The 23,994-nt window shown below is 48.9% G+C and overlaps 2 protein-coding genes across 5 annotated transcripts in view; both read left to right on the forward strand.

Annotated features, from left to right (window-relative positions):
- Positions 1-393: 393 nt before the first annotated feature.
- Positions 394-5,385, forward strand: Adig (adipogenin). Its single transcript, XM_034496202.2, has 3 exons — positions 394-618; positions 3,745-3,874; positions 5,147-5,385. Exons 1-2 carry the CDS (start codon positions 492-494, stop codon positions 3,858-3,860), a joined length of 243 nt encoding a protein of 80 aa, XP_034352093.1. The 5' UTR covers positions 394-491; the 3' UTR covers positions 3,861-3,874; positions 5,147-5,385.
- Positions 5,386-9,895: 4,510 nt separating this feature from the next.
- Positions 9,896-23,994, forward strand: part of Arhgap40 (Rho GTPase activating protein 40) — a 35,859-nt gene continuing 21,760 nt past the window's right edge. The window contains exons 1-2 of one of the 4 annotated variants that reach the window (XM_076930152.1): positions 9,896-10,124; positions 23,144-23,340. In XM_076930152.1, coding sequence (XP_076786267.1) covers positions 9,991-10,124; positions 23,144-23,340 — 331 coding nt within the window. In that variant the 5' untranslated portion in view covers positions 9,896-9,990. Of the gene's footprint in view, positions 10,125-16,968; positions 17,073-20,704; positions 20,847-23,143; positions 23,341-23,994 lie in introns of those variants that run through there. The other 3 variants (XM_034495572.2, XM_076930154.1, XM_076930153.1) reach the window with 3 other exon arrangements.

The following is a 23,994-nucleotide window of genomic DNA, read 5'->3' on the forward strand; positions in this document are numbered from 1 at the left end:
CTTACCTTGCAGCGCTGAGCTCCCTCCACTCCCTATAGTCCTCTGTCTCATGAACTTGGCAACATATATATGTATGTGCTACAGGGAGGGAAGACCCAGGGACTTGCCTGGTTCCTGGCCACACTGTAACCACGAGTATGCAAGTACCTTACATGGGCTGATGCTTGTCCTGTTTTTCTGATTCTAGAATTACTCAGTTTTCTTTCATAAGAAGGTCAAAGGCTCACATGAGCCCAGTGACTGCTGGGTCAGGCCAGTGCTGGCCATCCTTAGAAGCCTGGGACTCTCCAAGGCAGAGTATCTTCCAGCCCGCCTCACTCAGCTTCCGCCGCTGTAGGCTCTCTCTGCCTGAGGACACTGTGACTTCCTTGTTACATCACACTCCCCGTAAGTCACAATTGGGCTGAAAGCAGAGCCTGGCCAAGCCGACAGGTCCTCAGGGCCAGCCCTCCCGCTGAATCCAGGTGGCCCTGGAGGGCCACAGGTACACAATGAAGTACCCTCTGGTGCCGCTGGTGAACGACCTCACACTCTCTTTCCTGGTTTTCTGGCTCTGTCTGCCTGTGGCTTTGCTGCTGTTTTTGATGATCGTCTGGTTACACTTCTTACTTAGTCAAGGTGAGCTGGTTCAGGCTGGACTTTAAATCTGGAGCTGGGCAGGGGCCTAATCAGAATAAAGTTCTCTGAAACAATTACAGAAGGGAGGTTGCACAGCATTTAAAATGCAGTTCAACTGTAAGAAAAAGGGTCCTATACTCTTCTTTCCATTTTTGTTTGCTTTTTTTTTTTTTTTTTTTTGAGATATAATCTTATCAGATAGCCCTGGCTGTCCTGGAACTCACTATGTAGGGTCTTGAACTCAAAGCCCCCTACCTCTGCCTCCTGAGAGCTGGGATTAAAGGTGTGCAGCATCATGTTGGCAGATGGGGGTTCCTTAATCCTGATAGACTCCCTTGTTTGAAGCAGTATGCTCCGGTTTGTCTGCAGCCCCTCAGGGCCCCTGCTAGTTCACAGGCGGGGCTGCTGAAGGGGGGAGGCACTGCTGAAATAGGAAAAGGTGCTTCCTTCTGTGCAAAAGACATGGAGCAGATCCTGGGCTGGCTTTCAGCTTTACTCAGATCCTTCCCTGTGTACTTTTGTAAACAACTGGCCTGGCAGAGCACAGCAACCTTTGCTGTTTTGGGGGTCACTCACATACTATCCTGTTTATTTTGGCCAGACCAAAATTAGAGACGAGCTGACCTTCTCTGGGACTCAGATCATGGAAGCCCGTTGACAGTGAGCCTGACCTCAGCAAACTGGCAAGAGTAGCTGCAGCCGTGGTTCTCGGCCTGTGGCTTGAGACCCTCTTGGAAAGTCAAAACAACCTCACAGGGGTCATGTATCAGATATTTACATTATAATTCATAACAGCAAAATTACAGTTGCAGCATTAGGAAAATTGAGAACCACTGAGCTAAAGACCCAGACAAAACTGGCCATGAAAGAGTCTAAAGGACAGGTGGGGTGGGATACGGTAAGAGGCGTCTGGCTCCATAAATACTCCCCTTAACCCAGAGGCTTCTTTCTCTGCTTCTTGGCTCTGTGACCTTAGGCTAACTGGGCAACAGTGTACCCAGCATGCTGCCAGCTCTGGTCACAAGTTACTGAGGCAACAAGAGCAGCACCCTGTGACAGCCTGCCTCACCATCCGCCTTGTGTGGGCTGCTAATGGTCTTGTTACTATTTCCTGACAAGAGCCTCCTCGAAGGGCCTTAGGTTTCTGAGAAACATGTTTTAAAGCTTATTCAAGTCACTTTCAGGTTGAGTTAGAGCCCTCCCTTGGGGCCCAGCCCAGGCATTAGGCCTGGCAGCAGGGGGGCTCAAATGCTTATGTGCTGACTGTGGAAGCTATCTCCAGCGCTGGTGTAAATTGGTAGAATGCCTGCATAGCATGCAAGAAGCCATAGGTTTGTGCTTCCGCACTGCATAAACCAGGCATGGTAGCACAGGTGTAATCCCAGTGCTCTGAAGGTAAAGATGAGGGGGATCAGGTCATTTTTAGCTACATAGCAAATTTGAGGTCTGGGATACGTGAGACTCTCTCAAAACCAAAACCCTATATATCTTCCAGCATCTGTCTTCCTCCTTGTTTGTATGTAGTAAAGTTAACCTCTTCTGAACACATAGAAGTTATACTGAATGGGGGTCGCATACCATCTCCCTCCAATCCCGAGGATAACCCTAGGAAGCAATCCTAATTGCCCAGGTGGGGAAACTGAGGCCTGGAAAGGAGAAGCAACCTGGCCAAGGTCACAACCTATGAAGAGTTACCAGCACAAACTTCAAATCCTTGTGCTACATCTATTAGCTTTAGAGCCAGGCTGCCTGAACCTCAGTTTGCTCAGCACAAGAGAAGCTGATCATAACCCCCAACATACACACACACACACACACACACACACACACATACACACACACACATACACACACACATACACACACATACATACACACATACACATACACACACACACACATACACACACACACATACACACACATACACACACACATACACACACATACACACACACATACACACACACATACACACACACACACACACACACACCACATCTTTCAGACTGAAGATACTTTACCAGGTCTAGAGCTCTTGTTGCAGGAACACAAGGACCTGAGGACATGGCACACAGCAGGTGCTTGTAGGCTCAATCAGTGTTGACTGAATTGGTGATGGTTTTGTCATGGTGGGAGGGAGGATAGGAGTGGGTGGGCTCTCTGGAGAGGACATCTTAACTCCACCTTTGAAATAAGCCCTTTGCTCTTGGGGACCATTCAGAGGTGGTGGGCATCATTGTCTTCTAACTCAGCATTCAAGCTGAAAACCACAGATAGGGGTCAGTCAGTCATTGGCCTCAGGTGTGCCCCTGAGTGTCTTGACCAGGTCTCCTATGGAGTGAAGGGTGGTTGAGTCATCTAGGCCTCTCCTGATAGATGTGTGTGCCTTCAGGAATTCTGGCATCCACACGTGCATTTACCACCAGGCAGTAGAGAGCACAGATATTTGATGATGAGCAGCCTAGAAGATGAATGATAGGCAGGTCAGGGACTGGGTGTTTTTTCTGGACAATGCCCAGTGCAGCAGGTACATTACCATTCTTGTGACCACAACACCCCCCCCCCCAAAAAAAAAAAAAAAAAACAGACAAAAGCCAGTTAGGGAAGGAAGACTTCGTTTTGGCTCCTGGTTTAAGTGGGGACCATGATGGGGAGGGTGTGGCAGAGCCTGGGTGTCTGTCATATCACATCAGGACACAGAGAACAGGTAGGGGGAAGCTGCTAAAATCTCCAGGTGGTCCCCAGCTCTCCACACTCTCTAGAGGCTCCACTTCTTGCAGTTTCTACAGACTTCCACTAGCTGGGGACCAAGAGTTCCCATGATCCTGTGCAGGACATTTCCCATTCAGACTGCAGCAGTGAGCAGTGGGGTATCCGTGAACTTCCTGGGTCCTGCTGTTTTTAGTAGGTGGATATGGCCACTGTCTCTGAGAGAATCTTATTTCTAGGTCCCTCCTTGTTCTCCATCCAAGGTCATGAAGTCTCAGAGCTACCCCCACCCCACCCCAGCTTCTGGTCTCATAAAGGGCTACGTGGACCCCAGGCTTGGCAGGTATCTCCTCTGGAGCGGGGGAGCACTACAGGCTGTGCCCATCCCAGAAGCTTTATCTCTGGTCTCCACAGAGTCAAAGGAAGATGATTCAGATTTATGCTTCAACTGGGAGCCCTGGAGCAAAGGACCATTCGAGTCTGACTGTGATGGAACATGTCCTGGCCAAGAGGACAGGCTCCACTGGTGAGCCTGCTCTACCAGGTAAGACCTGGCTAGGAATGGGAGGCTATAAAGAAGGCCCTGGATCTACACAAAGCCTCAGCAGCTGACCCTTGGAACAGGCTGCCTCGCTGTATGGACACCCTGAGCCTTGGCCTTACTGAAGAACTGACTGTCCTGCCATGATCTCCATGGCTTCAGGGGCTCCCTGAAGCTGTCAGATACCCCTTCTTAACCTCCCAAGACTTGCTCAAATGTCACTTGTCAGGGGTTCCCCCAGTAGTGGATACTACAGTGCCCCCCCCCCCAGGCTCCTTGACTCTGTACTACTTTCCTTTGGTGTGGCTAGTGCCACTTTCCAGAAACCTAGGTAATGGGGGATCCAAACACCCAAATCCCTGCCTGCCACACACAGAGTGGGAGAGTTGCACACACATCAGCTGAAGCCCATGATACCAGTCATTCTTGGTTGGTGGTCCTGGAACATGCAGAGTGTCCTTCCCACACGCTCACCGTGAAAGCTGTGGGAGGATGTTCTCACCTCCATGCATGCGTGGGAACTTGGAGCATTACCCAGAGGAGCAGAGCCTTGGAACCCATTCCACTGGGCTAATGCTTGCTGGCACTAGCCAGTGGCCTCCAAATGAGTGTTGTCACTCTAATCTTCCTCTGAGCTCTGTCATCTGTTCATTTAAGCTCTCCATGTCCGGAATGGATGAAATTCCCACTGCCTCCCCACAAAGCAAAAGCCCAATGGCCCTGTTCCCTCCTCTTTCCTCCCTGCTCCAGCCAGGGAGCTTGGGGCTCAGCCTCCAGGCTCCTTCACATCCAGCTGTGGCAGAGGGAGGAGGTGAGACTGAGAAGTGGGGCCCCTCACTGAGCCCTCCCTGAGCTTCAGAGTCCTTGTTTAAGTTTCTTGGGTCACAGCCTCACCAAGTGAGGCATTTCCCTGGAAAAACTCTCCTGTAAGTGTGTGCTCTCAAGTTGGTAGACAGGGGAGGCTTCATGACTGTTGAAATCACACAAGGCCCCACAGTTAGAAGCCTCTGTGTTTGAGATGACTCTTTGCTATGGCTTTATTTATTTATTTATTTATTTATTTATTTATTTATGTGTCTTAGTAGTGCTAGGGCTTGAACTCAGAGTCTCAAGCATACTAGGCAAGCTCTGTACCACCAAGTCACATCCCCATCCAAAGGGCTCTGCCCATCTACAGAGAGCCCTCCCCAACCCACTGTTGCTCTGCATCCCTTATTCTTCATTCTGACTTCATTTCTAGCCCAAGCCCCACGTGTTTATGACTTGTTTATCTAGGTGTCATCTGGGCCTAAGTGGATGGAGGGAAGAGAACACTGGTGACTGATGGGCCTTCCCTGGGACCTCCAGTTTGTCAGACCTGCCAAGCCTCTTGCCAAACCATCCATTCTCCATCATCACAAATGACCTGGAGCCTGGAAGAGCCAGGCCCAAGCAGCTTATGGGGGCCAGCTCAACTTACAAGATGTGTTGTTTACCTATTAAAGAAATGGGGGTACTCTTGTACCCCGACAGAGCTTCTGATGTCCATTCATTCAGCATGGCCCTCTCTGGCCTGTCCCAGCCTCATGTGTTCTGGCAAAGGCAAGCCCTCTGAGCTTTCAGTGTCACCACAGGCATGATCCTTGATGAGACTGTAGTGTGAATGTCTACAGTGTGTTGTTTGTGGTCACTTTACCATAGGAGTATTTATGAGTAGTGTGACCCACACTATCCTAAGTGCTTCATACAGGACTGTTGTTAGTAAGAGTTCTATGAGGTTATCTTGATTAACTTATAACTGAGTTACAGAGAGGGAAACTGAGGCATAGCAGTTGAGTAACTTTGCCAAGTCATGTTGGAGGGGCAGGGAGTCAAACCCAGCTCCAGTGACTCCTCAGCCAGGTGCTGATGCACAGCATTTAACACACACACACACACACACACACACACACACACACACACACACATTGAGACAGGTGTCTCAGTAGTTCTGGCCTGGAACTTGCTATGTAAACCAGGTTGGCCTCAAACTCACAGTGATCTGTCTGCCTCTGACTCTAGAGTGCAGGAATTAAAGGTGTGTGTCACTGCCTGGCTGCATTTTAAGGTTCTGGGCCTTGGAGAATCATCAAAGTCTCCTGAAGCCCTCTGGTTACCCTAAGGCAACTGGAAGATGGTCCATGGGAGGGGACAGGCTTCTCCTCCAGCATCCTGCTGGTCACCACCACTGAAATTCTCCCAGGGAGAAGACAGAGCCTGACTTTCTAATCTGTGGCCATCTGCTACTCCTCCTTCTGTCCTGTCAGAGTCACCCACGGCATACATCAAAACACCCCTACCCCATCTCCTTAAAAAACCATCTGTGGCTCCCTGTGCTCCTGGCTGGAGTCTCAGCTCTTTCATCCAGTGTAGCACTGGCCTTTGGGATCTGAGCCCAGCTGATGTTGCTGAATGGGGGCTTCTTCTCTCCTTCCAGTGGAGGCCTGTACTTCACCCACAAGCCTGCCCCTATGTGGAAATGTTCCAGAAGGTTCAGAGCATGCTGTGGTGTGTATGATACAACCCCACAGTGTAGCTTGCAGAAGTTCTCAAGACTTCCCATGAAAGGTGGCATGTCCTGTCAGAGTCAAGGACTCATGAGAAGACCATGTTTCTCTATTTCATCCCCCACCACATAGGCACACACATAGACTCAAACACCCCCCCAGTGTTCTCACATGTATACACACTCACATGCACACACACAAAGCTCTGCTTGGGCTTTCATCTGCGTAATGGGGCTGGGCTTCCTTTGGGAATGGTCCCAATTCAGCATGGCTGGAGATGCCCCTGGCTTTGCCTGGAGTCTTCGCCATAAATCCTGGTACAAGCAACCCCAGTAGCAGCTCAGAGGTCAAAGCTCAGCTTCCCTGCAGTCCTGGGCATGCAGCCCAGCCCCCAGATTATTGCCCCAACCTGTCTGGAAGTATGTGAGATGGACCCTGAGGGAAAGCAGGAGCAGCCAGGCCCTTCTGTACCCCCTTGGACTGATGGAAGAAGACACGATTGTCTGGACCTCTGATGCAGGCTATATCCCTGGTCACACCCAGTCAGATGTTGAAGATAGCTACCATCATAATATGGGTGCCTGGGTCCTTCTGACAGCATCTAGGTCTCTCACACTGTCCCATGTTCCTTGTCACACCGACAGTCACTCCCTCTGGCTTTCTCCTCTGCACTTTGGGTTACAGGCCGGGACTCCTGATCCTCAGTGCCCAGCCCTCCCATCTACCCCTTCAATTGCTTTGAGCCTTATATCCTCATCTGCAGAGCCAACACAGTCCCTTCTAGGGAGCCATCCTGCAGGGAACACTCTCAGGGGCCTTGAGCAGCAGCAGGCAGTATCTCTGGGTGACAGAAGCTGCCAGTGTGAGGTGAGTGAGAGTCCTGCCCCGCCCCCTCCCCCCCCAACATCTATCTGGTGGCTGTGACTCGATTCCTTGGCCTGAGGCAATGTCATCAAACCTGTCTTCACACAGTCTCCCTGGATGTCTGTCTCCATGCTGTCTCCCCCAGATTTACCCTCTGTGCCAGGACCCTGCTTACACTGACAGAGAGCCTGTTCTAATGGTTCCTTTTTGTTTGATTTCCTTTATCAACACCTTGTGTCCACATACAGTCACATTCTCATATCATGGGGGTTAGGACTTTAATCTGCATGGAGGGACACCCATGCAGGGCAGAGCTTGGCTGATACTTTGTAAGTGGCCTATATATTTTCATTAAAAAAGAAAGTCAGGGGGTTTTGAGAGATGGCTCAGTTGTTAAGAGCATTGGCTGTTCTTCCAGAGTTAGCTGAGTTCAGTTCCCAGCAACCACATGGTGGCTCACAACCATCTGTAATGAGATCTAATGCCCCCCCCCCCTTTTTTTGACATATACCATATATTCACACAGAACACTCATATAGAAATAAATTAAATAATAAAAAAAGTCAGGCCCCTATGTCTCATGTAGGCCAGGGGCAATTAAAGTATTTGTTGTAGGTTTCTCTGAGTCCTTACCACAGACACTCAGTACACGAAATGCTTTCATTTAAATGAACCAGAGTAATTAAGGCGTTTGCCAGAAGTCACAGAGCTTAGTGGGAAAGCTGAGGGTGGTCCTCCGGATGAGGCACCAGTATACTGTACAGAATGGAATAGCTTTGTCCTAGGGTAATGCGCTGTATAGTGGGCACAGAGCTATAGAACAGATTCTGAGCCCAGAACATGGTCTCTGGGGCCTCCTGGTGTGAGGGACACAGAAGGAGTTCAGCAGGAAGAAGGTTGTCCAGATCTCAGGTTGCTTAAGGGAGGTGTTGGCAGGCTGCCAGGTGCAGGGCCCACGGGTCTGAGTCACCACTGTGACCTAGCCAGCCTGGCCGATACTCCAGTGACAGGGCCATGGGGGTGAGGAATGTCACCAGGGGTGCTGAGGTGGGGCATACTCCCACCTCCAGGCTTCATTCTGAAGACACAACTCTCCAGGAAGCTGGGAGGTGGCACTTCCTGTCAGAGGCTCAAAGCCTCCCCTGCAGGATCCAGGCTGATTACTCACCCTTGCTTTCTCCCGGCAGCTGGATTTGTGGTTCTAGGTTAGTCATTTAGTCAGGCCTTACCTTCCTCACTTGGCACACATTTCTGCATCCATTCGATATTCCCCAGTGGCTGGCTGATTTATCACTTCACCCAGGCCTGCTGTCTCCCTTCCCCCACAGAGACATTCTTCTCTGTCCATCTGTCCTTCCATCAGCTACCTATCCTCCCGCTTAAAGGTCCTCCTGGTTATCCCTCTCACTCAGCCATTTTCTTAAGATGTGTATGTGTGTGTGTGTGTGTGTGTGTGTGTGTGTGTGTGTGTACACATATGTACACCATGCATGAGCAGGTGCCCAAGCTGGCCAGAAGAGGGCATTGGATTCCCTGGAACTGGAATTGAAGGTGGTTGTGGCCCAATCAGTGTGAGCGCTGGGGAATTGCAACTCCAGCCCACAGACGAGCAGAAGTTCTCTTAACCAATGTAATCTCTCTATCCCCTTATTCAGCCATTTTCTCATCCCACCCCTCATTCTTCATCCATCCGTCTGTCCACCCATCCATCTGTCCACATGTGTGTCCATCCACCCACTCCCTGCCCACCCACCTATGCACCCATCCTTCACTAAGCACCTACTATAATCCTCAGTCAAAGCCCCATGAACCCTCATGTTGTGCCAGCCTCACGCCTGTCCTCCACGCAGATTCACAGGGAGGAGCTTCGTCAGCATTCAGACTCCATCTCCTCCCCCTTCCTGGGATGTGGTTCTTTTGTGTCCTGAGGAAGGAGTTCTGTCTGGGGAGGCAGTTAGTTGTACATCTGCATGGTCTGACTGATCCAGCAAGGACTGCCTGCAAATTAGAGCTCCCATGGTCCCTTCTTTCGTGATGTAGAACTGCAGCTCGCAGAGACTTATCAGAAGAGACTAAGCCAAGGTGAAGCCCTGGGTCACCACCAGCCACTAGCTTTATTCTTTCCTTTCGGTTTTGTTTTGAAATTGGGAAGACTGTGGGAGATGAGAGCAAGTGTGTTTGGCTGGTTGACTTTTTTTTTTAATGTTTTTTTTTTCTTTTAGATTTAAAAAAGTGTGTATGGATATTTTGCCTGCATATATGTCTGTACTATATACATATAAAGCCCACATGGGCCAGAAGAGGATATTTGAATCTCCTGGAACTGGAGTTACAGATGGTTGTGAGCTGCCATGCAGGTGCTGGGGGAATCGAAGCTCAGTCCTCTGGAAGAACAGCCAGTGTTCTTAACTGCTGAACCATCTTTCCAGCCCAGGCTGAGCTTGATCTCATGACCCTCTTTCGATACCTTCTAACTTCTGGAAGTATAGGCATGTGTAACATGCTTAATTCATGTCTGCTTCTTTTTGTGTCATTTCTATTTTGGCTAGGGGCCAAGAAGTGTGTGCTCACACATACCTGCCTGTAGGCGGTTCTGGCTGAGCCAGTCCCACCTCAGTATGGGGGTGTCTTAGAAGGGTGTGCCACAAGCCCTGCCACCTTCCTCCGACTCTCACCGTGAGTGATTCTTTCAGTCCCAGAGGCAGCGTTAGTAGCTGTGTGTGCCTGTCCATGACAGAGCCATCCCTTCTCCCTGCTGTCCAGATGGAGGGGCTGGCTCTGCTGCCCCTGGCCTCACCCTGTCCCCGGATCCCACGAGCCCGCATCTCCAGGCAGCCGGGGCGATGGGCCCACCTGGGCTGCAGGTACCGGTATCAAGGGTGGCGGAGGGAGGACTGGATCTGCTGTGTGTGGGGAACAGGTGTCACTTCAGTCTTCACAACAGTTCTGTGAGGCGAGAGTACCTTAGGCTAGTCCTGATTCTTAACAATTCTAAGTGATGCTGGGGACTAGCTTGGGCACATCCAATCTTAAATGGACGATTACAGGTGTGACAGCTCCTGCCACACACATTTCAGCTTGAACACCTGGAGACTGGCTGTGGTCCTTCCCCGGGAAGAGATTCAGGAAGGAAGCAGGGTTGGTACTCTCGGGGTGACTTAGGGCTCTGGCAGGGAGTGGTACTCACACAGATAGATCTTTGTGCCACATAGCACATTCCTTGAGTGCCTGTGGGGGAAGTGTGGGGGCTCTGACACACAGAGGGCAATGGGCTCAACAGGTGAAGCCTGTTTGTCTGTCCACTTTGCCCCAGTCAGTCTGTCAGATGTGTTGGCTTCCTGTTACTACTGTTCAGAGACATGAAACACCAGCTACTATCTTTGAGTCCAGTGTACTGGGAGTCCTCAAACCAAGGTCTCTTTCTCCACCATCAGACTTTCGAGGCTTCCTTTCCCAGATGCAAAGGGCCCATGCGTTGCTTGCTTCACAGCCTCCCCCATCTGCAATGCCAGCATTGAGTACCTTCGACTCTTGGCTCTGACCTTCCCTTCCATCTCCATTGCCTCTCCTTCCTGCCTCTGCCACTAACAGAGTGACATCAGTGATGGCCTTGGGCCCACTCAGATCATCCAGGCTCTCCCTCATCTTGAGGGCCTGAACAATCACAGCTGCATCTGTAAAGTCCCCCCACCCACTGTCAGAAGATAGTCACAAACTCTGAGGGTTAAATGCAGACATCTTCGAGGGGCCTTCATTATTCTATGTGTCTATACATTCATCTCGTCACTCTTATCTACTGCTCTATCACTGTAGCCATCCGCTACCTCTCGCTCCATCTGTCTGTCCAATCCATCCGTCTGTCCATCCCTCTATTGACCTATCTATAATCTCTATCGGCCTACCTAACAACCTGTCTACTAAGGTGACTCTTCTTTCTCCGACCCCTGCCTTAATCTCCTGAGTCTATGAATTCTGATCCACCTGTGAGAACGTCTGGGCACTGAATGTGCTCAATGACTGTGGCTGGGTGAGCAAACGAATGATCCTTTAAGAGTGTGAAATTTCATAGCCTCCCTTTTGTTTACTCACAACAATACGAAGGGAACAAAAACGGCGTGCTCACTTTCAGAACAGCAGCTCTCCAAACGGCAGGGTTACGTAAACACTGTCTTAAGTTTTATTTGTACTGTTTTTGAGACATCGTCCTTCTGCATCAGCCTCCCCGGTGCTGAGGTCGCCATGCCCAGCATTGTTACAGTTTTCTAAGTGTTTAAAGAAAGTCCTAGTGAATGAGGCCAATGAGACGGCTTAATGGGCGAAGTGCTTGCTGTGCAAACACTCAAGGACCTCAGTTCAGATCCAAAGCGTGCAGGTAAAAGCCAGGTACGGTGAGTGCACCTCTGACCCCAGAGCCAGGGCGGGGGCTGTGTGGAGCCAGGTGGATCTCTCCAGCTCCTCAGCCAGTCTGTCTGAAACTGGGGGCTGCAGATCAAGCAAGAGACGCTGTCTCAAGAATTAGAGGCAGAAACTAATGCAAAGGGCCACTTTTGGCCTGCACAGGTGAGCACACCCATGCACACACCACATACATACATACATACATACATACATACATACACACATACATGCACATATACCCATACACACACATGCATACACATACACAGGCACACACATACCCATACACACACATGCATACACATACACAGGCATACACATACCCATACATAGACACTCACAAATCTCCACACATACATACATACATACACATATACATAGACACACAGATACACACATATACACACACACATACACACAGACCCATACACACATATACATATATACACACAAATAAAACTGAAAAAAAAATACCACCGAAAATATACAATATACTGAATTATATTGTCCTCCAATGTACAATATACTGAATAGTTTTGTTTATCAAAATGATAAATACATGATCAACGGATGCTTTACAGTGAACTCCCACCATGAACCTTGAACAGCAGATTCTCTTTCTGTTTGTTGACAATGGAGTCTACTGTCCCCCAACTGAAAACCACATCCCTGGGATGGTATGGCTGCATCTTCTCTAGGCTAGACATCATATACCATCCACAAGTCACCATGTCAAGTCTCCTACCACCAAGACTATTCCTCTCACCAGGCAGTCACTGAGTCATTTATTTATCCAGAAAATTTCAGTGAGGCCACAACCTCCTGGTCACACTCCATTCAGCATGGCTCCCCTCGCCTGTGTGAATGTAGCAGTCCAGGGCTGGCCCCTCAGATCTGTTGGGGGGAAAAGTCATCCGATGAATTAAATCTCAATGCTGGTTTGTGAAGTTCCCGGTGGACAGGGAGGTGGAAGGCCAAATAGGCAGTCTGGGAGGAAAACACAGAAAGGTTTGCATTGGTGTGTGGCAAAAGTCAGAGGGCCGTCTAGTAGGACTTCCTAAAAAGTGAACAGAGCCAAGGCACAGAATCTTAAAAACTGTGTAACATACAGTGTTGATCTTGGGAGGAGCCTTAAAGTCCCATCTGAGCAAGGTGGCTATGGCACGATCTCATTCCACTCCCCCGTAGAAATATTTTTTGTTAGCCACCCAAAATTGCAAGGAAAGTTCCATTTCCCACGCGGCAACTAGCAAACATTTACATTACATGTACTCACTTGTGTGTGTGTGTGTGTAGGGGGTGGTCAGAGGACAGTTTGCATGAGCTGGCTTTCTCCTCCCACCCTGTGAGAGCTAGAGATGGAACCCAGGTTGTCAGGTTGGGTGGCAAATGTCTTTACCAGCTGAGCCATCTCCCTGGCCACAGCCACGTGGTGACTTTGTTCCTGGCAGCCACTCATTGTGGTTGGTGAGCAGTAGCTGAGCCAAGATGCTGTAGCATCTGCTGACTCTTGCCTAGATTTGGTGAGAGGACCATCAATGCTCTGAGACCAGGGAAACACAAGCTGTTTCTAGGGGATAGCATGAGCCAGTACATCTGAAGGGCAAGCAACCAGTGCCCTCTGGTTGAGAGCCTCTGTAGTTTCACAGTGGGGGACAGCATATGTTGTGTATCTGTGGCCGTGACTTCATTTCCCAAAAGCAGGATGCACTTCTGCCATCCTAACCATCATGCCATCAGTTCACCCAGCACTCTGTGGACCAGGACATGCTGAGTAATTTTGACCTCTTTGGGTACCAGTATTTATTGACTTGTACCGACTGCCACAAGAAAGCAGTGCTTAATGTGAAAAAACGTTAGAAGTAAAATTCACTTGTCTTTCCCACCTCCAACCCACAAGGACAGTCATCAAGAATGGTTCAGTGCACATCCTGTAGGATGTTATGCTTTATAAATATATGTATGTATATATACTCATATGTATATGTGCATGTATATGTAAAATGTCTATGTGATGGTGCATGTTGTCAACTTGACAGGATCTGTTATTACTAGGAGACAAACCCTCTCCCAACTATGAGAGATTGTTTAGATTACATTCCTCTGAGCATGCCTCTGAGAAGCTGTCTTTACTAGGGGGTGAAAAACCTACCCTAAATGGGGGGCAGACACTATTCCCTCAACAACATCAAGAAAAAGAAACTATCTCGGGCACTTATACCTTTAACCCCAGCACTTGGGATGTAGAGGTGGGGAGATCTCTGTGAGTTCAAGGTCAGTCTGGTCTCCATAGAGTTCCAGGTCAGTCAGAGTTACATAGTGAGACCTTGTTGATAGATAGATAGATAGATAGATAGATAGATAGATAGATAGATAGATAGATAAGAAAGACAAAAGCCGAGCACAAGTATGAATCACTCCACTTCATAGCTGCAGATACAATGTAACCAAGTGCATTAGGTCTTGACTCTCCCGCCTTGATGGACTACATTCTCCCACTCTGAGCCGAAGGAAAGACTTCCATCCTTGAGTCGCTTTTGCCAGCGGTGTTTATCACAGTGTCAGGACAATCTTTGTTACATAACTGAGACATTCTATATGATCCTTTAATGTTCTAACTGCATGTATTTCTGGGCACACGTGCATATACTCCCTGGTGTATGGTACAGTCTACCAGTGAACAACCTTTCCCACTTGGTGACAGCTGCTGGAGACAGGTTGATGTGGCCTCTCCCCATCCTGTTGCCTGACTTCTCCTTTTGTGCCTTGTTTAGTAGCCTCCTCTGAGTAAAATTTGGGGTCCTATTCCTGGCTCATTTTGGGGGGTACTGCTGTGAGGTGTCCTGCAATGCTCTCATGCTGTATCTCTGGAGATTTCTCCCTGTGACAAACTCCCTCCACAGGAATGACTGACCTCAGAATGTAAACTTTGAGAATATTGATATATGTCCTCAAGGGCCTCCAGGCAAGCTGTGTCCCTTACCAGTTCAGGAGGTCATGAGCTTGATTTTTTATACTCTTGGCATTCTTGTTTTTAAACGTGTATTTCAGTTAGGGGCATTTTTGTTGGTTCGTTTGTTTTTCTAATGCCACATGCTGTTTACCACAGCACATGTGGGCTGAAAGGGTGACTTTGTGGAGTTGGTTCTGTCTTTCTACCTTTTTGTGGGTCCTGGGAATCAAACTTGTCATGAGCTTGCACAGCTCTGTACCATCTCCCTGTCCCCGATTCTTGGTGTTCTTTTTTTTTTTTTTTTTTTAAGACAAGGTCTCACTAGGTAGCTGTGGGTATCCCAGAACTCGCTCTGTAGACCTAGCTTTGAACTCAGAGATCTATCTGCCTGCCTCTGCTTCTAGAACGCTTGGATTAAAGACACGTGCTACTCCCTGGATCATTCTTATATTTTTGGTTGTGAGCCTAACCTTTAATGGCTAAGCCATGTCTCCAGCCCACCTGGCTCATTCTTGATGGTAAGTTACTATATTTTTTAGTTTTTGTTAACTAAATCCAAATAAACTTCTTATAGTTAGTGTGTGTGTGTGTGTGTGTGTGTGTGTGTGTGTGTGTGTGGTCTGTCTGTCTTTTGAGACAGTGTCTCATGCTGTCCAGGCTGACCTAAACTCAGAATGTAGGTAAAGACAACCTTGGATTGTAATCCTCCTGTCTCAGAGCTCTGGGATTACAGGTGTGCACAGGAGTGTACCATTTATGTGGTGTTCGGGATCTGACAGTGCCCTCTAAGCAGATCTTCTACCAACTGAGCTGCATCTCCGGCCTCATCATTTGCCTTTCTAAGATCGCTCGCTGTCCCTGGCAGGGTTTCCAAGCTGGAGCCAAGAGGCAGGAAGACCCATTTTGATCCTAGATCGACTGTCAGATTCTCTCCATCAAAAATAGCTAGGTAACCTGGCTGATGACACCCACATAACTCATGGACCAAATCACTTTTTACATCCTCAACTCATTCTTCAGTCACCTGCATCTCAAGTCTCTGCCACCGAGGTCAGTGTCAACTGATCTCCAGATATGTCTGCAGATGCAGGAGCGGAATGAGTCACAAGTGCACAGTGGAAGTGACAAAGTCAGTGTATGTCTCAGAGCCTTTAGCACGGGCCTGCTGTGGACCTCTGAGGGACATGACTCAACCTTGTGCCTTGGCCTTAAATGGTTGTGAGCAGCAGGGCCTCCATGGGCTCACTGTGAGGGTAAAATGGAGTCTATGGTTGGCACAGTGCCTGATGTACAGGACACGAAAGATGCACCTCAGCTATCAGTGGTCAGAGGGAGCATGCTTGGAGGCCTATCCCCATGGCAACAGCAGATCCAGCCCGTCCCTGGCTTCCTGCAGTGTTAGAGAGTTTGATTTAGAGTTCTGAATCCACACCCTCCTTAAGAAAGCCCCCTCTTCTCCAAGCCTGTCCTTTGGTGTTCACATCTGTGCCACTCTGAGAGTGGTTGTCATCCACGTGAACATCCTCGGGGATCTCCACTGTGGGACACAGCTGAACAGAAGCACCAAGGCCAGGCCCTAGGCTGGTCCCTAGGGTGCTGCCCGTCACTACCCTGGGATTTTCATCCTGCCTGCGGTGTGGACCCTGCTTACATACTCTTCCTCAGGCATCCGTGACTTTACCAACACCTCAGCAGCTCATGGAGTATGAGAATGGAATGCCTTTGCTGTGACTACACTCATGCCAGAGGCTTTCCTCAGCTTGTCATTCTGGTGGGTGAACTATTTCACCAGTTTGAACGTTCATTTTCCTGATCATTGTGGGTCCTGCATTCTTTCAAACAGAGCACCGATGCTTCATGTCCAAAATGAGTGGAATATGTCAACTTTCCTAGCCTATTGATATTTTATTCTTGATTTCTGGAAACTTTTTCTAAATTAGTAAGGCACTGTCATCTAGTTTTTAGTTACATTTATTTGTTTACTCTTTGTGTGTGATGTATGCATGTGTGTGCGTGTGTGTGTGTGTGTATATGTGAATGTGTGTATGCCTCTGTGTGTGTTATATGCATGTGTGTGTGCATGTGTGTGTGTGTGGTGTTTGCCTGCCTTTGCATCTGGGTGTGGTGCTAGAGTTTCACTTGAGGTGTCTTCTTGTATTACTCTCTATCTTTTTTTTTTTTTTTTTTTTTTAAACACAGCGTCTTTCACTAGCTTAAGCTCACCATTTTAACTGGACTTGAGAGCCAATGAGCCTCCGGGAATCCTCCCATCCCCAGCCCTCCCCCAGCACCAGGATTATAGGCACACAATACTGCACCTGTTCTTTTGGTTGGCACTGGGGCTCCAAACTCAGGTCCTCAAGTTGCACTTTATCCCTTGAGCCACCTCCCAGCCCTGACAGTCTGCCTCTTAAGCAACAGTGAAAGACAAGAATCCTACAGTGAAGGCCTTTGCGGCAAGGTAAGGGTTACAAGGCAGTCCAAGGCAAGTGGTGCTTTTCTCACCGTGATATTGGTCTCTGGCTGCTTCATAGAGGGGGTGTTTTGGAAACAAGAGTGGCCCCTGTAAGAATGAAGAGCCACTAAACCCATCAGCGTCAGTCATCTACAAGCCTGCCACTGTCTGGAGACAAAAACCTACAAATCATGGAGATATTTTTTTCTTAAACAACAACAAAAACCAACCAACCAAGCAAGCAAACAAGCCAAGTGTGTTTGGTGTTTGCGTGTGCATGTGTTTTCTGTGTGTATTTGTGTGTCTGGGAGTAATTGTACATATGTGCTCATGTGTGAAGGCCAGAAATAAACATCAGATGTCTTCCTCTCTTGGGTTCTACCACGAGCTAACCATTTGGCTAGCTTATTTTGTCAGCAAGTCCTGGGGTCTGTCTTCCCATGTCCCCTGATCCAATGCTAGGGTTCCAGATGTATGTACCATGTGGGACTTTTCCTGGGTTCTGGGGACCCAAACCAGGGTCCTCATACTTGTACGGCATTTTACATTTCAAACGTGGCATCTTCTGAGTCTGGCACCTACTTTTTATTTACGATAACATCCACTATGATGCTTCTTTCTTATCTGGAAGCTTCCGTGTGCACGAGAGCTCACAGAGTTACAGCTGGGCAATGGGTTCCTACTTCCAAGGCGTGCTGAACACACCTCTATGCCATGGGAGCTCCTATTTCCTTTGTGACAAGATATCCAACAAGAGCAATTTAAGAGAAGAAGGTTCCATCTGGCCTACAATGTGAAGGAAGAGAAGATATAGGTAGAGACAGATGACTGCAGTGTGTGTGTATATATGTATACATGTGTCTGTGGGTGTGTGCATGTGCGTGTGCACGTGTACCTGTGTGTGCATGCTTGTGTGTGGTGTGTGTGTACACATGCTCTCGAGCACGCATATGTGTATTGGTGCATGTGTGCCCAGGGCCTTGGACTGGCTAGGCAAGCATTCTGCTCAAGCTATGTCCTCAGCCCAGTGAGCACCATTATAATTCAAAGGAGTACACTGGCTGAGTCATGTTTTCTTTTTATTGTTTTGTCTTAAAGGGAAAGCTACTTACTGCCTTAGAGGGTTTTGAGGAGCCTGCCAGGTGATACACAAACATTTGCACAAACCAACTTCCCATTCCCCCTGCCCTCCCTACATGCCCTCCCTACATGTATGGCCTCAAGGATGGCAGTTCAGCATGTCCGATGTGCAGGTTGATTGTGTACTATGCATTGTGTAATAAGGCTGTGCCTCCACAGGTATGCCATTCATACCCTGGTCCTAGGCTGAGTCCTGACAGTGCATGTCTGTGTGCATGCTCATGGAAGGGTATGCTCCCAAGGTTCCCTGCCCCAGCCATGTGCACATGGCTATGTCCTGAGATCACTACCAAGGGATATGTCTCTGCTCTCAGAGGCCTGACTCCTGCCCTTCTTCAAACTTGAGTCACTCATTAATGTTGGAAATGGGAATACGTGGAGTGTACACACTGCTGGTGGCATGTGTGTGGTATCTGGGAATGTGTATGAGTGGGAAAATGTAGGCTCCTGCCCCTCTTGGCAGAGTTGTTTGGTTGCTCAGCAGTATACTGTATCAGTCAGCTATTGCTGCATAACAAAGGACCCCAAACTCAACCATCAGTCATTTGTAAAATCTATAACCATTTGTTCTTATTCAAGTGTCTGAGTTTGGCTGAGGTTAGCTAATCTAACCTAGGCTCTACAGGGCTTGCCCAAAACCCAAAGGCTGTGACAGCCTGCTGCGTTCCAAGCGTGCCCCAGCGGGAACTATCTCAGTCCATCACATCCCAATTTAGCACAACAGCAAGTACAGGACAGGAGGAGGCTCCCAGACAGACCAGCGGCCCTGTGCCTGGTGACAGGGACAGGGATTTCAGCTGATAGAGACAAGATGGGCACGTGCAAGAGGGTGGCAGTCCCTCTCCATCCAGGTGCTGTATCCAGACAATGAGAGAGAAGCCACACCTAGCAGGAAAGGTACACAGGGCACTTGCCAGGTGCTGGAGAATATAGTCTAAGGGGCAAGGTTTGATACATTCTGGCTGTCACAACAGAGATGCTCTCGGTATCCAGTTGGACAGAGGCCAGAGATGCTGTTAAACAGTCCTAATGCAAGGGATAGCCTTCATTACAAACAAGCTACACGCCAGCGCCAGGTGGGGGACCACACTGTGGGGTTCAGAGCAGAGCTTGCACAGGCAAACGACAATGTCAGTTCACTGGTCGGTTGTGTTAGGATCAGCTGCCACCAGAGCCACACCAACTATGTTAGTGACTAGAGCCTGTTCCTTATGTCAATGTCCTCTAACATTTACAACAAGGACAATGGCACTTCTGCTGTGACTGTTCCTGCAGCATCTGGGCTCTTACTCCCGGTGTGCCAGGCTGAACCACCTGTCCTGCTTCAGCCTTAGTGGCTTCTGGCAAGGAGCCCAGCCACACCTCTACCAGGTCCTGCTCACCTGGTTGTGCCACATTCTTGGTCTATGGGTCATGTTGACCTTGGCCTCTGAGGAGTTTCTCCCTCCCTTCCGTGGGCCCTTTTTGTGTTTCCAAAGCTCTGCCCTGCTCTTCAGTGGAGGCCTTGCCCTTGTCATCTGGTAAGACTGCATCGCAAAACACCTGCATTTTCATGCTGCATTTTACAGTTACAAAAACCAGGCCAGGGAGTGAAAGACATATCCAGTGTCACATAGAGAATTGGTGAGGTTGGACTACCACCAAGGACTTCTAGAGCCCCCTGCCTCATCTCTGGGCTATCGGAGAAAACGAAGGTGCCATAAGGTGCCAAATAATAATAATAAATAATGATAAAGTGGAAACTGATCGAGGCAGAACTCCACACCACACATCCACACACGATCATGTATGCATACACAGTACATACGTGCATACATACCACACATCAAGAGCTTCTGAGTCTGAAACCTGGTATTAGGTTCTTGCCTTGTCCCTTGCCTACTGGTTAAGTCTGAGTGGCTCCCCTTATCTCTCTGGAACTATTTCTTTGTCTGTACATTGGGGAAAATTGTGTCCCCTACATGGGGCTGATATATCAACTTGAAATTTGGTTGGGACTACTGTTGGGCACGTGCGCATGCGCAGTGATGTTTAAGCCGGGACTGGGAACCGGAAGGAGCCATGCTTTGTATACTTGTGCACTCCGTGCAGCAACAAGGCACTAGCATCAAACCAAGGCTTGTTGGGAGGCTCCAAGCATATTCCATGATTGGGCTAAACGTGCTGCTTCTTGCTAAAAGGGGACTCATGGCCACACAACATGATGTAACCTCAGAAACTGTAGCTGTGCGGCAGTTTCTTCCCATGCTTTCACTTGCCCTCTCTGACCTCCCAGAAAATTGACCATGAGACTGTTCCCCTCTCCCGGATTAGCTAGCGAAAGGTGGCACGGAGGCTGGCCCTTGTTTGGGCTTAGTCGCTCCAATTTTCCAAGTGTCGGGAAAACACACTAATGCATGCCGGGAAATTTTTCAATGCTACTAGAGGCAGCTACGAGCAGAGCTGTGTGCTAACAGGAGATGCAAACAGACTCCCGGGAGGAACTGGCTCCGGGCATCTGGAAAAGCACAACCAGCACAGCAGACAAGTTTATCTTTAACTGGGAATTGATCTCCAGTTAGGATATTTCTGCTGGGAGAAAATGGCTTGCCCTCAACTCTTCCTCCAGGCCCGGAAACACTCACCCTTTGTCACACTTGAGTAAGTTTAGGGGTGGAACAACTGACAGCTCCAGAGGGAACTCAGCGACAGGGGGAGGCACAGCCAGGGGCCTGAGCTGAGGTACAGGTAGGACAAGCCATGTGTAAAAGAGTGTGGAGGTCTTTGTGCAGGAACAATTGAACTTCCAAGCTGACGGAGCTGGAGGTGCGTCTCCCTTAGGGCTGGCTCATCCAGCCTGCACAGGGCCCTGGATTTTATCCTCAGCACCACAGAAAGCTGGATGCCGTAGCACACTCCTGTAATTCCAACACTCCAGAAGTTCAGGGTCATTCTGAACTACGGTGTGTAGTGAATTTGAAGCCAACCTGTGCTACATGAGACCCTGGCTAAAATAATAAAATATTAAATCCCAGTATGTCAGCAGACCATGAAGCCAGGAATGAAAATTTCCTATGCACACTCTCCCTGGGTGTGGTGTATGGTTGGTCATGCATCCATGGAGCTGACCTTGGGTCCCAGATCTCACCTCCATAATTTAGGAAGATACACTGCAGTAGTCTAAACACCGTGACTGTAGCGCCAGGTGCTTAGTGGGACAGCTAGACAAGAGGCCCGCCATGTCACCGAGTTCACAGTTTTCTATGGGAGCTTGAGCACTCGGGTGGTTGCTGGGTTTGGATTTTGCTAGGTTTCCATGCAGTTACAGGCATGACAGTTCCTGTCGTAAGTTCTTTCTGAATGTGTTCTCCCTTCCTGGAATGCATCCTAATCTAAAAGTGGTACTGGGATCATTGTCTTTGTTATCGCTCATTCAACTTTGCCCAGCCTGTGTTCATTTTCTCACCCTCTGCCTCCTCGGTGTGTGTGTGTGTGTGTGTGTGTGTGTGTGTGTGTGTGTGTGTGTTCTGTGCTGGGGACTGAACCTACAGCCTTTTACATGTCAAGTCAGCACTCTATAACTGAGCCACATCCCCACATTCCCACATCCTTCTACTTTAACCTTTGCCATTTTATATTATCTGCCTGTTTGTTTTTATTTGGGTGGGGACGTGTCTTTCACATTGTATGTGTGGAGGTCAGAGGTTGACACACTAGGTGTCTGCCTTGGTTGCTCTCTACCTTATAAAAGGAGGCAGGATCTTTCACTTGAACCCAGAATTTGCTAACTTGACTAGTCTAGTTAGCCAGCTTGCCCCTGGGGACCCACTGTCTCTGCCTTCTGAGTGCCAGGGTTACAGGCCTAGAACTGATGTGGATGCTAGGGTTCTGATCTCCAGTCCTCTTCCTGTGTGCCCAGATCTCTCCTGTCTTTGTAAAACAGCATCTTCGTGATTTTTTTTTCAATTGAGCACTTAGAGTTGTTTTGTTTTAATTTGGACAGTTTATTTATTTTTTTTATTTTTTTATTTTTTGGTTTTTTGAGACAGGGTTTCTCTGTGTAGCCCTGGCTGTCCTGGAACTCACTCTGTAGACCAGGCTGGCCTCGAACTCAGAAATCCGCCTGCCTCTGCCTCCCAAGTGCTGGGATTAAAGGCATGCGCCACCACTGCCCGGCAATTTGGACAGTTTAAAGCTTAAAGATGTTTATTGTTTTCATTAGAAGGACCAGAGACGTGGAGGGATCTTGCCTGGTGTCAATACTAAGCTCAAACAGTTATAGAATTTTCTAGATATACTCACTTCCCATTTGAGGAACCTGAGGGTGAGAAGGAACCTCCTACTCACCTGATAGGGCCAGTTAAAGGTCTAGCAGCTGGTGGGCATCAGGGTAAGTACTTGGGGCACTATTAGCACCAAGGTCTCTCTGGCTCTGATGGGAGTGGAGAAACATCAACCCAAGCTCATTGGTAGACCTGAGCTGTCATTTACTGGGACCAGGAACCAGACTCTGTCTCATTCTGGAGTTATCTGACTGTTCAAAGTGCAAAATCATTCCATGTTGTGTAGAAAGACAAGGAGTGTCAAGGATGGGATGCAGGAATTCCCAACCTTCACAGTCTGGGTCATGACAGTCTGGGACTGGGACCCTACCCCCATCTCTTGTGGCTGCAGAGGCCACTCTGCTAGGTGACTCTAGGTCTTATCAAGTTGACAGTTGAGACTGACCATCACACAAAACAAAGACCGTTGGCCATGCTAAGGGAGCACTCTGGCCCTTTAGTTGCCTTTGGCTTTAGCAGCATTGCTTGTGACCAAGGATTCTGAAAAACGTCACGGGTCAATTTGCTGAGAGCCAGTGTCTGGTATCTGGGGCTGCACTAACTTCAGGACAGACCCAGGCCTGGCATTGCAAGAGCTGAGCTGCCCTGACCAATCCCCTCCTTTTACTTGCATAGCCCTGGCCCCTCTCCGGGCCTCACAAATCTGCAGCAGCAGCCTCTGAAGCCACGGCCTGCTGACTGCACCCACTCCCGGCTGTCCTGGGCAGAGAGCTTGACCATGGATGACTTCTGGATGGAGGTGGAATGGATCCAACAGAGGGCCGAAGTGAAGAAGGAGGACTGTGGTGGAGACAGAAACCAGCTCCAAGAAGGTGAGGCTAGCTGGGCCTGCAAGCTCGATGTTCAGGTCTCATTCCAAGGGAAGCAACGTGTCAGGGCCCACACATGATCTAGAGCACAGAGTTCTTCTCTGCTTGGACTACTGCCATAGTCTCTTTATTTCATCTGTTTTCTATGCCATTGTTAAAAAGGATTATCCTGTAAGGCCCATCGGTCTGTCTCCCATTTGATGAACTAATTCAGGAAATATATATGGAGTGCCTCTTGTCTGCCAGGCCAAGTGTTTAGACACTGGGATGCAATGGAGATCCCAGACAGTCTCTGAGGACATTCTATAGAGTCTAAACACTCTATACAATACTCTTAACTCCCTATCTCTCTCAGGGTACCAGCAGCCATGTGTCCCTGTAACTGCATCAAAAGCCATTGTTAACACGTCACACTGTTCTGGGGGTGGCAGGACTCAGCTGGATCTCTTTCAATGACAAGCCCAAGGCCATCCAGCTCAGTCATCTCAAAAGACTTCTTACCCACATGTCTGGGAGCGAGTGTGACAGCCCATACTTGTGGCTTCGGTCTAGACTGCCTCTGAGTGGCTGTGTGGGGTCCAGGCCTCCTCACATCATGACATCTGGGTTTAAAGAGTAAAGCCTGAGGCAGAGCCACAGTGGATGCGAGCTCCCAGC

Source organism: Arvicanthis niloticus, chromosome 2 (assembly GCF_011762505.2).
Source record: "Arvicanthis niloticus isolate mArvNil1 chromosome 2, mArvNil1.pat.X, whole genome shotgun sequence".
NCBI classification, from domain to species: Eukaryota; Metazoa; Chordata; class Mammalia; order Rodentia; family Muridae; genus Arvicanthis; species Arvicanthis niloticus.

Excerpts from the sequence above, each read along its gene's own strand:
- Adig (XM_034496202.2), top strand. The coding sequence starts at position 492 with ATGAAGTACCCTCTGGTGCCGCTGGTGAACGACCTCACACTCTCTTTC. Across the intron at positions 619-3,744 it reads ACACTTCTTACTTAGTCAAG|AGTCAAAGGAAGATGATTCA; the intron begins GTGAGCTGGTTC and ends TGGTCTCCACAG.